At 36.5% G+C, this 14,411-nt stretch overlaps 1 protein-coding gene across 1 annotated transcript; it reads right to left on the bottom strand.

The window, feature by feature from the left end:
* Positions 1–930: 930 nt before the first annotated feature.
* Positions 931–2,673, bottom strand: LOC131857605 (uncharacterized). The gene is made up of 5 exons (XM_059210294.1): positions 2,592–2,673; positions 2,260–2,484; positions 2,087–2,143; positions 1,744–1,948; positions 931–1,429 (listed from the first exon to the last, which is right to left on the bottom strand). The coding sequence occupies exons 1-5, from the start codon at positions 2,671–2,673 to the stop codon at positions 931–933; spliced, it is 1,068 nt and encodes a 355-aa protein (XP_059066277.1).
* Positions 2,674–14,411: the final 11,738 nt, after the last annotated feature.

Below are 14,411 nucleotides of genomic sequence, written 5' to 3'. Positions count from 1 at the left end.
AGTAGTTGAATCTTTGACAATGTCCAAGTCCAAATTGCCATCACAACAGTGAGTACCAGCCTCACCATTTTATTTGGCATTCACTTTGGTATCTGAACTTTGAAGCCCCTTTAATTTTTTTTGCCTATTAATCTGTTTCACTTTCATAAGTGCTGTCTCTTCATCAGTGAACATAAATGGATCTGCTAAGTCTTCAGAGCAGTCACTTCTCTGATCTACCGACTTAACAGATTGCCATGCACTTGTAGCTTGTACATTGCAAGATGATAATGAAGTAGAAAGTGTCTTCTCAGTATTTATGGAGTTCACAATGTTATCCTGAAGACTAGAAATCTTCCCTGTTCTATGATTCCCTCGCATGCCATTAGGAGCTGAAGAAGAAGGAACTTTTTTTGCTTTCTTTCAAGTCTTCATCTACAGCTGTGATAGTGGAAGATATCTGAGACTCTTTCATTGTTTTTGTATGGCATTTTGAACTGTGACTAACATGTGCATCATTCTCAGGCACAGTAGAATTTCTATGTCTCCCATAAACTGAACTTTGTGATTTGTGCTTCACAAGAAGTTTAGACAACGTCTTGATGCAACTAATCACAAGGTTGATGAAAGAGAGTTCTAATCCTTTACTTTTTAGCAAAATCAACGATAAAGACAATAGTGCCAAGGGGGAAAGTGTCCTTATGGGTAAGGTTTCACACATAGAGCTAGGTGGTTAGATGAGAAATTCAAGTTGTGTAAGGACACTTTCCCCCTTGGCACTATTGTCTTTATCGTTGATTTTGCTAAGAATTATATACTAAAGCCACAAAATGAAGTACAATCTATGTATTACTACTCTACACAAGTTACAATTTTTGTACACATAGCTGTTAAGGCACAAATTTGCACCCTACTAAATTATAAGTTTAGCAATCTGGCCTAACATGGGATTCACTTCTGCATGTTCAGGTCTTCATCTACAGCTGTGACAGTGGAAGATATCTGAGACTCTTTCATTGTTTTTGTATGGCATTTTGAACTGTGACTAACATGTGCATCATTCTCAGGCACAGTAGAATTTCTGTGTCTCCCATAAACTGAACTTTGTGATTTGTGCTTCACAAGCAGTTCAGACAACGTCCTGATGCAACTAATCACAAGGTTGATGAAAGAGAGTTCTAATCCTTTACTTTTTAGCTTTAAGTTTGTCTCCAACAAATGCTTCTGATTCTGCTCACTTAAGAAAGTTGCATTTTCCATCACCTTCATGCATTTCAACAACACTCTTACACTTTCAATCATTTTGGACATTTTAGCTAATTTCAGGGCAGCATCCAAAAAGTGCTCCTCCAGAAACTCTTTTAAAAAACCAAAACAATTGATAGCAACATCACAAACAGCATCAAGTCCACCCAACTCCCGCAATCTTTCTTTGAAGTTTCCCCCAACTCTTCAAACTGAACCAGAGGTGTCTTCTAGCGCAACAGTAGATAGGCAGGTCCTCTCCAATGTTAATAAAGCAAGCCACTTTGAATTTAACTCCTGAAATTGAAAGAAATCTCTATCTTCATCTTGTTCACCATTTCCCACATGTATTTCCTTCATGCTTGAAAGCAACTTCTGAACCTTCATTGTGATTGCAACACCACCATGATCAACTCCTGCAAACGGTGTGCCCTCAGTTCCATCTCATGATCCCGTAGCTCTCCAGCCTTTTCAAAATCTTGGCCTCGAACAGCTTCATTCTTCTCTTTTGTAACCTACCTCAGTTCTTTGCCAAGTTCTTTTGCTTCTTCAGGAAGCTGTGAATGGCGGAGGTGCACACGAGAGCCAGCCTCATCAACTAGATCAATTGCTTTGTCAGGGAGAAAATGATCACTGATGTATTGATGTGATAATTTGGCAGCACACTCTAAAGCCTCATCAGAGTAATGAAGCTTATAATGAAGTTCATATCGTTCACGTAGTCCTGCCAATATCTATATCATCTCATCTACAGTTGGTTCTGGTACTTGTACGGGTTGAAATCTTCTCTCTAGAGCAGGATCTTTTTCAATGTGTTTTCTGTATTCATCCAAGGTGGTTGCCCCAATGCATTGTAGTTCACCTCGTGCGAGAGCTAGTTTTAGGATATTGGCCGCATCAATTGCCCCTTCTGCTGCACCTGCTCCAATTAAAGTATTGGACTTCATCTATGAAGAGTATGATCTCATCACTTTGTTTGATTTCATCCATAAGTTTTTTTCAGTCTTTCCTCAAACTCTCCACGATACTTGGTACCTGCAACAAGTAACCCCATGTCTAAAGTAATAACCTTTTTACCCTCAATTGTTTCTGGAACATCTCCTGAAGCTATTCGTTGAGCAAGTCCCTCAGCAATAGCTGTCTTTCCTACTCCAGGCTCACCAATAAGGCAAGGATTGTTCTTTGTGTGGCATCCCAATATTTGTGTAACTCTTTCAATTTGTGGCTGCCTCCCAACTACTGGATCAAGTTTGCCTTCCTCTGCTTGTTTTGTTCACAATCTTGATTGCATTTTATCCTTGTTAAATTTCCGACTTTGGCACATGCTGGGAGTGCATTGGCAAATGTGAAATGATTCACTAGGAGACCTGTTAGTTGCATTTGGTAAGATAATGTGACTGGTTTGTGAAGGTACCCATGTCTTCTGTATGCTGTAATAACTGTATTCATTTTACAAGCTTCACCCAAACTTCAACATAGATTGAATAACAGTGCAGATTTTCCTTGCTCCAATTAGTCATAAAATGCCATTGCTACCTCATGTCTCCTGACTGTGCATTTTGATCTTATGTAGAAATGAAGTTTGAGCACGGGCTCGTGACACTCATTTCATTACCAGTTGATTCTGATTTCATTGAAGCTTACTGTTTGAATCATGCATTAAAAAAAACTCAGATACTCTGTTTCTATACCAACCTGTTGCATTGAATTGTTTATCTTCATGATGTGGTATTGATCCTTTTAAATACTGTAAGGTTTCACATTGAAATAATATGTCCCTTAAAACAGTTTATTCATTAATGTTTTCTTTTCATGCATATCATGAATAGTAAAGTAAAAGGTTTCATATTTAAAACAAACATGTCCCTTTGATACTTCAGTTGGTTTCTTCATCATTCCACTTTGATATTCCGAGATTAGTTACTCTAAAAGGTATGTCGGGCTCAAACTTGAAGGGAGCCTCGGTTAGGGGCACATGCCAATTAGAGTAACTAATCATCTGAACATGAAACAAACACATTAGCATAAACATTTCTTTCTCCTGAAACAGTGATTTGTGTCTTTATCTTTCCCGCCCTTTCAAAACAGAAATAAGATAGGATATGATAAATGATATATTGTAGGATAATCTTTCATTGCTTAGATCTGTTAGATCTAACACCTCTTCTCTTTTGTGTAGGAAAGTAGGGGTTTTTCAGAATTTGAAGATCGAGAAAACAGTCATAAGGGCAACGGGACAGCCAATAACCAGTCAAAGCAACCCAAGGCAATGGCTTGTTATCCTTACACTCACTATTTGATTCTATCCTTTTCTGTTTTGGATATGTAGGAAAGATAGAAATGCTAAGCTCACGGCTTGTGTGAGGTTTTAAGAAATTCAGTGTATATAAATATGCTTCAAATGCATGAACTCAATTTGTAATCTATCATTGTTCAATACAAATGAAAATACCCCCCTTTTCTTTTTTAACACTACAATGTACCTTTTTGTAAATGCAATCATTTGATAAAAATGCATCCTTTGGCTAAAATTACATGGGTAATGAAATTTTAGATAACAATAGCATTCATGCATGCACATGATAGCACTGAGGAGGATAGAAAGGTTATAAGAGAATATCACTTCTGCATCAGCGATGATCATACTCATTCCTCAGAGTTTGTGCAAGGATGCTTTAAAGTCTTCTATGATAGTTTATGGGAAAGAGATATAAGATACAACCAACACTTAATATGGTCAGACAATTGCACTGCACAATTCAAGAATGCAAGGATGTTCTACTGGTTGACTAGGGTGCATGTGACAAGTGGTGTGCAACATTTTTGGAATTTCTTTGAGGCGAGGCATGGAAAGGGAGAGCGTGATGGTGCGGGAGCATGTGTGAAAAGAGATCTTACCAAAGAGGAGTTGAAGTACGAAGGTGGTGCAATGTTAATAGATGCAAAAACAATTGTGCAATGGTGTAGCTCTATGATGGGACCAGGTCCTGTAGGTAAGTCTATGGTTTCTAGATATTTTTGGTTAATAAGTGAATCTAACATTGAATCTAATAGGTAAGTGAATCTAAGTGAATCTATTATTTCAGTTCATGAAAATATTCACTCTAATGGCTACTAAAAAATAGGGTTTTTTCCTAAAGCTAGATATGTCTAAAGCCTATGATAGAGTGAATTGGCAATTTCTTTTCAGAATTATGAAAGATTTTGGGTTTGGGGAAATATTTATTCAACTTTGCTCATAATTGATGGAAACTCCCTCCTCTACTATTATTGTTAATGGATCTCCTTCTAGTTTCTTCAAAAGCACAACAGGTCTAAGATAGGGGGATCCCATTTTCCCTATCTTGTTTACTATTTTAGCTAAAAGTTTGGGTAGGTTTATAATTGAAAATGTTGAAGAAGGTAATCTCAAAGGCCTGAAACCTTCATCTTCCAATGTAACTTGTACTCATGAACAGTTTGTTGATGATTTGATTACTATGGGGGAAGCAACTATTAGGGAAGTAAGAAATATGAAGAATGTTATGGATATTTATGAATCTGCTTCTGGCCAAAAAATTAATTGGGATAAGAGCTCATTGCTATTCATCAATACCCCTGTTCAAAGACAATTAAGGATTGAAAGAATTCTTGGATGTAAAATTGCTGAGTTTCCCTCTACTTACTTGGGGCTTCCCCTTTGTATTAAGTTGTCAAACAATTTCTAGATGAAGCTGGTTGACAAATTCAACTTTAAATTGGCTGGTCAAAAAGGAGCTATCCTTAGTCAAGTAGGCAAGGTTACACTGCTTAAAGCTACTCTCCAAAACTTGCCTATTTATGCTCTTAGTCTATTTAAAATCCCTAGAAAGTTTGCGGAGGCAATTGAAAGAATCCAAAAAAAGTTTCTTTGGTCGGGAGAGGAAGACAAGAATAGAATTCCCCTTATTTCTTGGAAGAAAATCTATTCTCTTAAGGCTTATGGGGGGTTGGGTTTAAGGAATATTATCTCTATGAATAATGCCTTATTAGCAAAACAAATCTAGAGAATGAAAGGGGGGGAAAGAGAATGGAACTTAATCTAGAAAAAGACATATCTTTATATGCAACCCTCTGAGGAAGAATTTCTAGATAACTCCTTTACTATTGAAGGTTCTGCAATTTGGAATGCAGTTCAATCGGCTAAAAATTGGGCTGGTGCTGGAAGAATGTGGCTAGAAGAATGTGGAAATTAGGGAATGGAAGAAGTATAAGATTTTGGGAAGACAGATGGCTTCTAGATAAACCTTTAGAGGAAATTCCAATCCTTAAAGATTGGAAATATTGGTTCAAAAATAGGTATGGGGGTTTGGTTAGAGACTATTGGAGAAATCAGAAATGGACCGAGTTCAGCCAACAATGTCCAGGATTAAAGTTTCTTGAGATTTTTCTTTCTCATAAATTTTTGAGGGACAATAAAGAGAATAGTTTGATTTGGAGGGAGACATCAGATGGGAATGACTCTGTGTCTTTGGTTGTGGCTATCCACAACAAATTTCTGGAAGACCTATTTGGGCTAAAGTGTTGAATAAGAAGTTAATATCTTTTTTTGGATTTTTATCCAAAATAAGGTGTTGACTCTTGACAACCTCCAAAAGCTTGGATTTGTTTTTCCTAACAGGTGTTCTCTTTGTTGCAGGGAAGAGGAGTCTGCTTGTCATATTCACTACCAGTGTACTTTCAACCAGGAAATTTGGAAAAATATTTTTAGTAGGTGGAAGTTAAGCTAGGTTTTCCTGAACTCTCTAGGGGAGTCCTGGTAGCAATGGTATTGTCCTAATTCCAACCCTAAGAATGTTGAGCTATGGAAACTTACTTTCCCTAATGTTATCGGAAACATCTGGAAGGAATGTAACAATAGGATTTTTAGGGATAAAAGTGCTAACCCTGAAGTTGTGGTGGATAAAATCTATAGAGGTGTATTTGAATGTTTAAATGGAACTGGTCATGGTTTGGCAGCTAAAGAAGAATTTAATGCTAGATGAAACCTTTCTATTACCAAATCAAGTAAGGAAAAGGGTAGGGATGGTCTGGTGTGGTGCTTTCCATCTCAGGGATGAATAAAGGCCAACTTTTATGGGGTGTCAAAGGGGAATCCAGGTAAAGCTGGTTATGGGGGCATTTTTAGGAATACTTTTATTATTGCTAAGAATCTAAATCATGACAACTTATGGATGGAGGGAGACTCACTGAATATTATTAAGTGCCTAAAGGAGGAAACCGAGCCATCGTGGTCTATAGAAAACATAATTTTTAAAGCTAGAGAAATTATTCCTAGCTTCAAAGTTATTATAATTGAACATGCCTTTAGAGAAAAAAATTTGGTTGTGGATGGCTTGGCAAACGTAGGCATTAATTCTGAAGCTCAAAGCATTTGGCATGGGGAAGATAATATTAATTTTAATATTAAAGATCTTCTAAGAAAGGATATATTCATGGGGAAATAGGGACTGCACAATCAATTATGATAGTTGTAATGAGTTATCTTTACATTTATAGAAAGGTTATGATTACTTGGCAAAGTGGCAAAATCCTAATCAAAGATATTAATCCTCCACACACTTTGTGGGTTAACATTTTCAAAATTTTGAGAGACAACGGGAAGGAAGCTCTGAAATTACAGAAGAACAAAGTTGGTATTTTGAATTTGAAGATGGGAGGGGATCTAAGGAGGGAGGAACCTGATAATATCTCTAGATGGAAGGAAATGCCAAAGGTATGGACGAAGCTGGAAAAAGGGTTCATGACAATTTTCATGGAGAAGCTGGTCGATTATGATAAAGGTAGGGTTAATCTTGGAATCTCTAAAGTTACTGAAAAATGGAGTAACCGGTCTTTTAAAATCCATGGTGTGAGGTTTAAATTGGATGGGGGCCTCATAATGACTGTAACAGGTATTCCCCACTCAGGTCTCAATTTTTTTAGAGATCTGAAATTTTCAAATAATGCGGTTAATCTTTTTCTGTGTAAGGAGAAGGAGAGGGCAAAAATTGGTAAAGCAACGGGGGGTTATTATGATGCTTCCAACATTAAGAAAATTTGGAGCTGTGTGTTGAATGCTATCATGGAATACATTATAGTGGAGGGTCATTTTACTAGGTCCCACACATACCATTTTGTGTTGTTAAATCATTTCAGGCATGAGAAAAGGGTTTCCTTGCCCTACTACCTCTTCAAGTCTTTGTCAAGGTCTCTTAATAAGCACAACAAGAATCCTTTGAGCCTGGTGCTTCATCGTGGCCTTATTTTTCTCATATATGAGCACTGCAAAATCCTTGTTATTCAAGAAAATAAGAGATTGTCTATGTCTCCATGGAAAGCTAAGAGAAAGGTGGAGGAAGGCAGACCTAGCAAGGAAGAGCCGACTCAAAGCAAAAAGAGAAAAAGTGCTACTGGGATGAAAATCCAAGAGGACAAGAATGATTTAGAGGATACCGAAAAAGATGGGAGTGAGATGGAAATGGATGAGTTTGGAGGTGAGGAAAGTTGGAAAGAAGAGGACGTGGGGGAAGAGGAAGGTGAAGCTGAGGATGTGTTTGACCAAGATAGTCCTACTCACAGTGCGACTTAGGCAATGACAATAGCCAGCCAATGGTGGAGAAGGATGATAAGGTTAATGAGGTAAAAGAAATGGATATTGAGAAGGAAAGAATAAGGAACCCGAACAGGAAATGATCAAGGATAATCTAAGCAAGGATAAGGAGTGTGCTGGAGAAGGGTTATTTCTGGGTAATCTCAAAAACCTATCTAAGGCTAGATTGGGTTTTGACAAGTGGACTTGTGAATTTATAAAGAATATGGAAAAAAATAGGAAGCAGTTGGAAGAGAAAATGAAGGAAGATGAAAGGTACCAGAAGCAATGGAAGTAGGACATGGAGGAAAAAGATAAGAAGATGAAAGCTCAGATTGATAATCTGGAGGAAGGAAAAGCTACAATGAAAAACCTATTGGGCATGATTCTGGATATCTTGACTGTTGTTACTAAGAACCTAGAGTAAATCTCTAAGGTCCTTGAAAGCTCTAGCTCTCCCAAACCGGTCGTGGACATTGGCATTGATGAAGATGCAATTAAGACAAGGATTGTGGAAAGCACTCTGGGTGGAGCAACAAAGAGAACTAGGGCAAGCTTGAAGAAAGCTGTTGTGGCCTCCTCTAAGGAAATCCCTAAAATTAGTGATAATATTAAAGAATTGTATGGGATTAGCGAAAACTTGGCTAATGCCCTGAAAAATGTAAAATAGTTCCTTTTCTGTGCTTTGTCTGTTTTGGTTGGTCATTGCTAGTATTGTGGGGCTTTTATGTTGGTTTTTGCTAGTTGCTATGCTGGTTTTTCTGATGTTTGTTCCTTCTGGTTTCTTAATGCTCTTTTTTCTTAAGGATCTTTTGTAAAGGGTTTCGGGGCCCCTTCAAAACCTACTTTTACTGTAATAAAAAACATTGAAAACTATCTAGATTATTGTACACTTACTAGATCAAGTGACATGCATTCATTTAGAAGTTCAAATGCAATATCACTAGTTATTTATACAAGACATATTGCATGCTTTTGCTCTTCATGTATGCATTTTTTGTGGGATTAATGTGAATCAAAAGAGTGGGTTGACCAATAGTCTTGTAGACCTTTGCAAACCTTAGATACATATCAACTTCCTAGAGCACTACAAATGAACCAGATTGAAGCATCAGTGGATTTTGACCATGTATCAAACATAGTTGAACTAGGTAAAGGGTTGCAATTCGCTACAATTTTAAGCTTAATTTATTAGTATTAACTTATGCTGATTTTGGTATTAACTTATATCCTTCTATTAAATGCAAGTCATGTATATGCAGTTATTGTGGATGAGAACAATGAAAAAGAAACATATTACTTTTTGTGTCATTGTATTGAGGTCAAAAAGAAATTGACTTCTACAGTGGTTGATGGAGAGGGTATTGAGTACCCAATAGGATCTGTTGTTGTGATAGGGAAATGGCTTAGAAGGTACAGTTGTTGTGTCGAGTTGTATTGAGACCTCTTAAACTCATTTATTTAATAGTCGTTGTATTGATTTTGGCATTATCCTTCTATAAAATGCAGGTACCCTATCGAAAATTCTAATGCCTGGTTGTTTGAGGACTTTGAGACACATAGACATATTCTTCATTACTGAAACCTTCTTGTTGCAACAAATATTCATTTGATTAAATATCATGGTAGACCTCTTAACAAGGATTTGTGGAAAGTTTGTGAATCAGACCACAAGGAAATACTTAAGACACTAAGGGTTAGAGCTCATCTAGAAGGTTCACTTGATTGATTTCGGGCCATCTAGAAGAATAATTCTACAATATGGTAGAATAAGTTTGACAATTTTTTATATATCTTTTGCGAAACATTGTAACTTCACTTTTTTGGATGTGCTCTACATGCATATGAGCTATAATTTGCATATGATCTGTAATGTGCATATGTAGATGCCAAATTTTGTATATAAAGATATCAATGCGTTGTAATGTGCATATCTAGATGCTAAATTTTGTATAAAAAAACAACAATGAGTTGTAATGTGCATATCTAGATGCTAAGTTTTGTATAAAAAAACAACAAGTTGTAATTTGCATATTTAGATGCAAAATTTTGTAAATATAAACAGTAATGAGCTTGATCATTTATATAAGATGCCAAATTTTATATATAAAAGTGTCCATGGGGCTGATTTGCAAATTTTGAGAGCCCAAATTTGTACCATTTGATTATAAAAACATTTGTGATAAAATTGTACCATTTGATTATAAATAACTGAGTCTGACTTTGACATATGTTAAATAAATTGCAAATGGGTATCTGAATATGCAATATTTTTTCCAAGTATTTTGGGAAAGTTTTGAGTTATTATAATATTACTCGGTTTGAAGGGCTAGTAGGAATAGTCCAAATCTGAGATAAGATTTTTTAGGTAGTAAGAACATGACCCCATAGGTTCAAATGGATCATCCATAAGTGCCACGCTCTCCGAGTTATGCTATGTCAAAGTTTGACCATTTTTCCACTTTGAGCGCTCAAGGGAAAATGTCGCTATGAGGTGGCTCGTAATGATGAGATGCCTTGGGGAGTGAGAAAAGGGCACACCTAGTGTAGACCCAACCACCTAGACATGCTCGTGCTGATGGTTTATTCCCATGACAAGCAAAACAAAAGATGCACTATTTTGCCACCTCTCACTAACAGTTTTTGATGATTTTTTATGCGATAGAAAAAATATCATGACAAGAAAATGGAATCGAGCTCCCCAAAACTAAGATAGGATTTTTTAGACAGAGAGAAAATGACCTCATAGGTTCAAACAAATTGTCCATAAGTGCCACGGTCTTTGAGTTATGGGACATCAAAGTTTGACCATTTTTTCCACTTTGAGCACTCAAGGGAGAAAATCGCTACGAGGTGGCTCGTAATGATCAGACATCTTGGGGAGTGAGACAAGGGTACACTTTGTGTAAAAATAACCACCTAGATGTGCTTGCATTGACAGTTCGTTACCACGACAATTAGAACGAAAGATGCACTATTTTAATACCTCACTGATGGTTTTTGATGTGACAGAAAAAATCTCACCACAAGAAAATAGAATCAAGTTGCCTAAAACCAAGATAGGATTTTTTAGGCAGTGACAACATGACCCCATAGGTTCAAATGGATTGTTCATAAGTGCCATGGTCACCGAGTTACAGGACGTCAAAGTTTGACTATTTTTTCTACTTTGAGTGCTCAAGGGAAAATGTTGCTACGACATGGCTCGTAACAATCAGATGTCTTGGGAAGAAAGAAAAGGGAACACCTAGTGTAAAACCAACCACTTGGATGTGGTCACACTGAGGGTTCATTCCCATGACAAGCAGAACAAAAGATGCACTATTTTGCCACCTCTCACTGATGGTTTTTGACGGTTTTTGATGTGATAGAAAAAATTTTACCACAAGAAAAAGGAATTGAGTTGCCCAAAACCATGATAAGATTTTTTAGGAAGAAACAACATGACCCCATAGGTTCAAATGGATCATCCATAAGTGCCATGGTCTCTGATTTACGGGACATCAAAGTTTGACCATTTTTCCACTTTGAGTGCTCAAGAGAAAACATCACTACGAGGTGGCTCATAATGATTAGATGTCTTGGGGAGAAAGACAAGGGAACACCTAGCGTAAACCCAACCACTTGGATGCACTCACATTGATGGTTTGTTCCCATGACAAGAAAAATGAAAGATACACTATTTTGCCACCTCTCACTGACAGTTTTTGATAGTTTTTGATGCGACAAAAAAAATCTCACCACAAGAAAATGGAATCTAGTTACCCAAAACCAAGATATGAATTTTTAGGCAGTGACAATATGACCCCAAAGGTTCCAATGGATCATCCATAAGTGCCACGGTCTCTGAGTTACGCTACGTCAAAGTTTGACCATTTTTTCCACTTTGAGCGCTCAAGGGAAAACGTCGCTACGAGGTGGCTCATAACGATTAGATGCCTTGGGGAGTGATACAAGGGCACACCTAAAATAAACCCAACCACCTAGATGCACTCACACTGATGGTGCATTCCCATGACAAGAACAATGAAAGATGCTCTATTTTGCCACCTCTCACTGATGGTTTTTGACAGTTTTTTATGCGATAGAAAAAATCTCACCATAAGAAAATGGAATCGAATTGTCTGAAACCAAGAGAGGATTTTTTAGGTAGTGAAAACATGACACCATAGGTTCACATGAATCATCCATAAGTTCCATGGTCTTTGAGTTATGGGATGTCAATGTTTGGCCATTTTTTCCACTTTGAGAACTCAAGGGAAAACATCGCTACAAGGTGGCTCGTAACAATCGGATGTCTTGGGGAGTGAGAAAAGGGCACACCTAGCGTAAACCTAGCCAATTGGATGTGCTCATGCTAACGGTTCATTCCCACAACAAGCAAAATGAAAGATGCACTATTTTTCCACCTCTCACTTATAGTTTTTAATGGTTTTTGATGCGACGGAAAAAATCTCACCACTGGAAAATGGAATCGAGTTGCCGAAAATAGAGATAGGATTTTTTAGGCAGAAAAAAAATGACCCCATTGGTTCACAAGGATCATCCATAAATGCTTCAACTCTTCTTTTATATTAGTGATTTGGATGAATAGATGTGTCTCTTACCCTAACGCAGACTTTTTATGGAATAAAATTTAAATGAAACCTTACCTAAGCTGACTCATCCTTAGATAAATTTCAAATCTTCTTTGTGTGCTCAAATCTTGTCTTAATTGGTTCTTGAAATGATGAACTTCACTCCATAAGCATGATTTTATGAAATAATAACTTCACTCCAGTCTCTTCATGCACAAAGGACTCAAAGAAAATTCACTCAATCAAAATACACAATATCAACATTACCGGTATCAGTACTTGGGTATACACAATATGAGCAATAGATAGTTTAAAAGTATACACCATATGAGTTACAAGTAATGAACAAATTGGATCACATTTCAAGACATATACACAATGAACAAATTTGATCACATTTCAATAGCAAATAACTAAGTTTCAGGAATATCATGTTTCATATATATCAAGGAACAAATTGGATCAAATATCAAGTTTCATATATATCAAAATGAACAATAATCATTTACATATATCAAAAAATGGCATAGATGCCAAATCAATAATAGTTACAAAAATTTGGCATGTGCCATGTCTGTCAAAGTCGATATATACATATACAAATGTCAAATATATAAAAATTTGGTCCTTCAATGACCACAACTATAACTATATGTCTCTATCAGTATCTATGACTGTGGTGGATCATCAAAATCGAGCCTCTTTGAAGCAGTATGTGGCTCTGCAGGTGGCTACACAAGGACAATTCAAATGTCGAATCAGATATGTTTTCTCAATAAAACATCAAAATAACTAAATACTAAACTCTAAATTGCTTGAAGTTGAAATGTTGATTACCTCATCTCTATCTTCTGCAATTTGGTGAGGCTAAGGATCCATAGGATGTCCTGAAGGAGGCTATAATTGGTAAAACAACATTAATACATGTTAATGACATATATGTCAAATAACACATAATAACTAAAAAACTAAAGCATACCGAAGCCTCAGATGGATGTGATGTGGTCATCGGAGGCAAAGTCATAGATGAATTAGTTATGACCATTTCCTATATCCATGGTAAGTGATCCAAAAGGAGTTAACTAGACGGTTTCAACTCCATTGTACACTTAGTGAAAAGAAGTTGATCTAAGATAGACATACCTTTTGCCTTGGTCATGTTGGATCCCATAATATACGTGTAGGATTTCTACTGAAATGGAATGGTAGAATAATAGTAGGAAGTTTGGAAGGGGCCTATAATAGTTTAAAGAAAATCACACAAGTTAATAACCCAAAGTTGTTGACAAACTAGATAAAACAAATATTTTTAACATATGTAGAAAAAATGCACACTGAAGCCTCATATAGTTCTCCTATAACCTTAGGAGGCCTAGTTGAATCTAATGCAGCTATTACCACTTCCTGTATGAAAAATGATAACATATGATATAGACATAAAATGATTTAGTTATTTTGAACAAGAAAGAATGCAATCCAAAGTGAATATGAAGATATCACCTCTTCCCTCTGCTGAACCTCATCGACATCAGGTGCATTTATTAATTCCACAAAACCCATATGTTTCTGTATATAGAACAAATAAATTAAGTGCATTTATCAATATCTACATATACATGTTTAATCATAATACATTTAAACAATTGAATTTAAATTGTAGTGAATTACCTTCTATCGTTTGGGTGTTCGAAAGGATATCTTTTTTTGCCTTGGAATGCTAGAGGATGGCTTTCTCACATGAGATGTCCTCGAGGCAGGTGGGGTAAACTAATGGAAAACAATTAACATAAGGGAAGAGAGCATGTATTTAATATATCACTTAAGTCAAAAATATATAAATCTACATGGTATCGCATAGCTATCTTGGCCAAAGTCAATGGCTGAAAGCATGATATCATCAAGTTGGGACATCTCAACCATGGATAAGCCCCACAAAATATCAAGTAATGATACATATAATTAACAAAATATATTTTGAATCCAATGTATTATTATATTCTTAACAAATTTACAAATCTTTA

Source organism: Cryptomeria japonica, chromosome 8 (genome assembly GCF_030272615.1).
Source record: "Cryptomeria japonica chromosome 8, Sugi_1.0, whole genome shotgun sequence".
In the NCBI taxonomy this organism is placed as follows: Eukaryota; Viridiplantae; Streptophyta; class Pinopsida; order Cupressales; family Cupressaceae; genus Cryptomeria; species Cryptomeria japonica.
The sequence above is the reverse complement of the archived record's forward strand: the minus strand, read 5'-3'. Positions and strand labels throughout refer to the sequence as shown.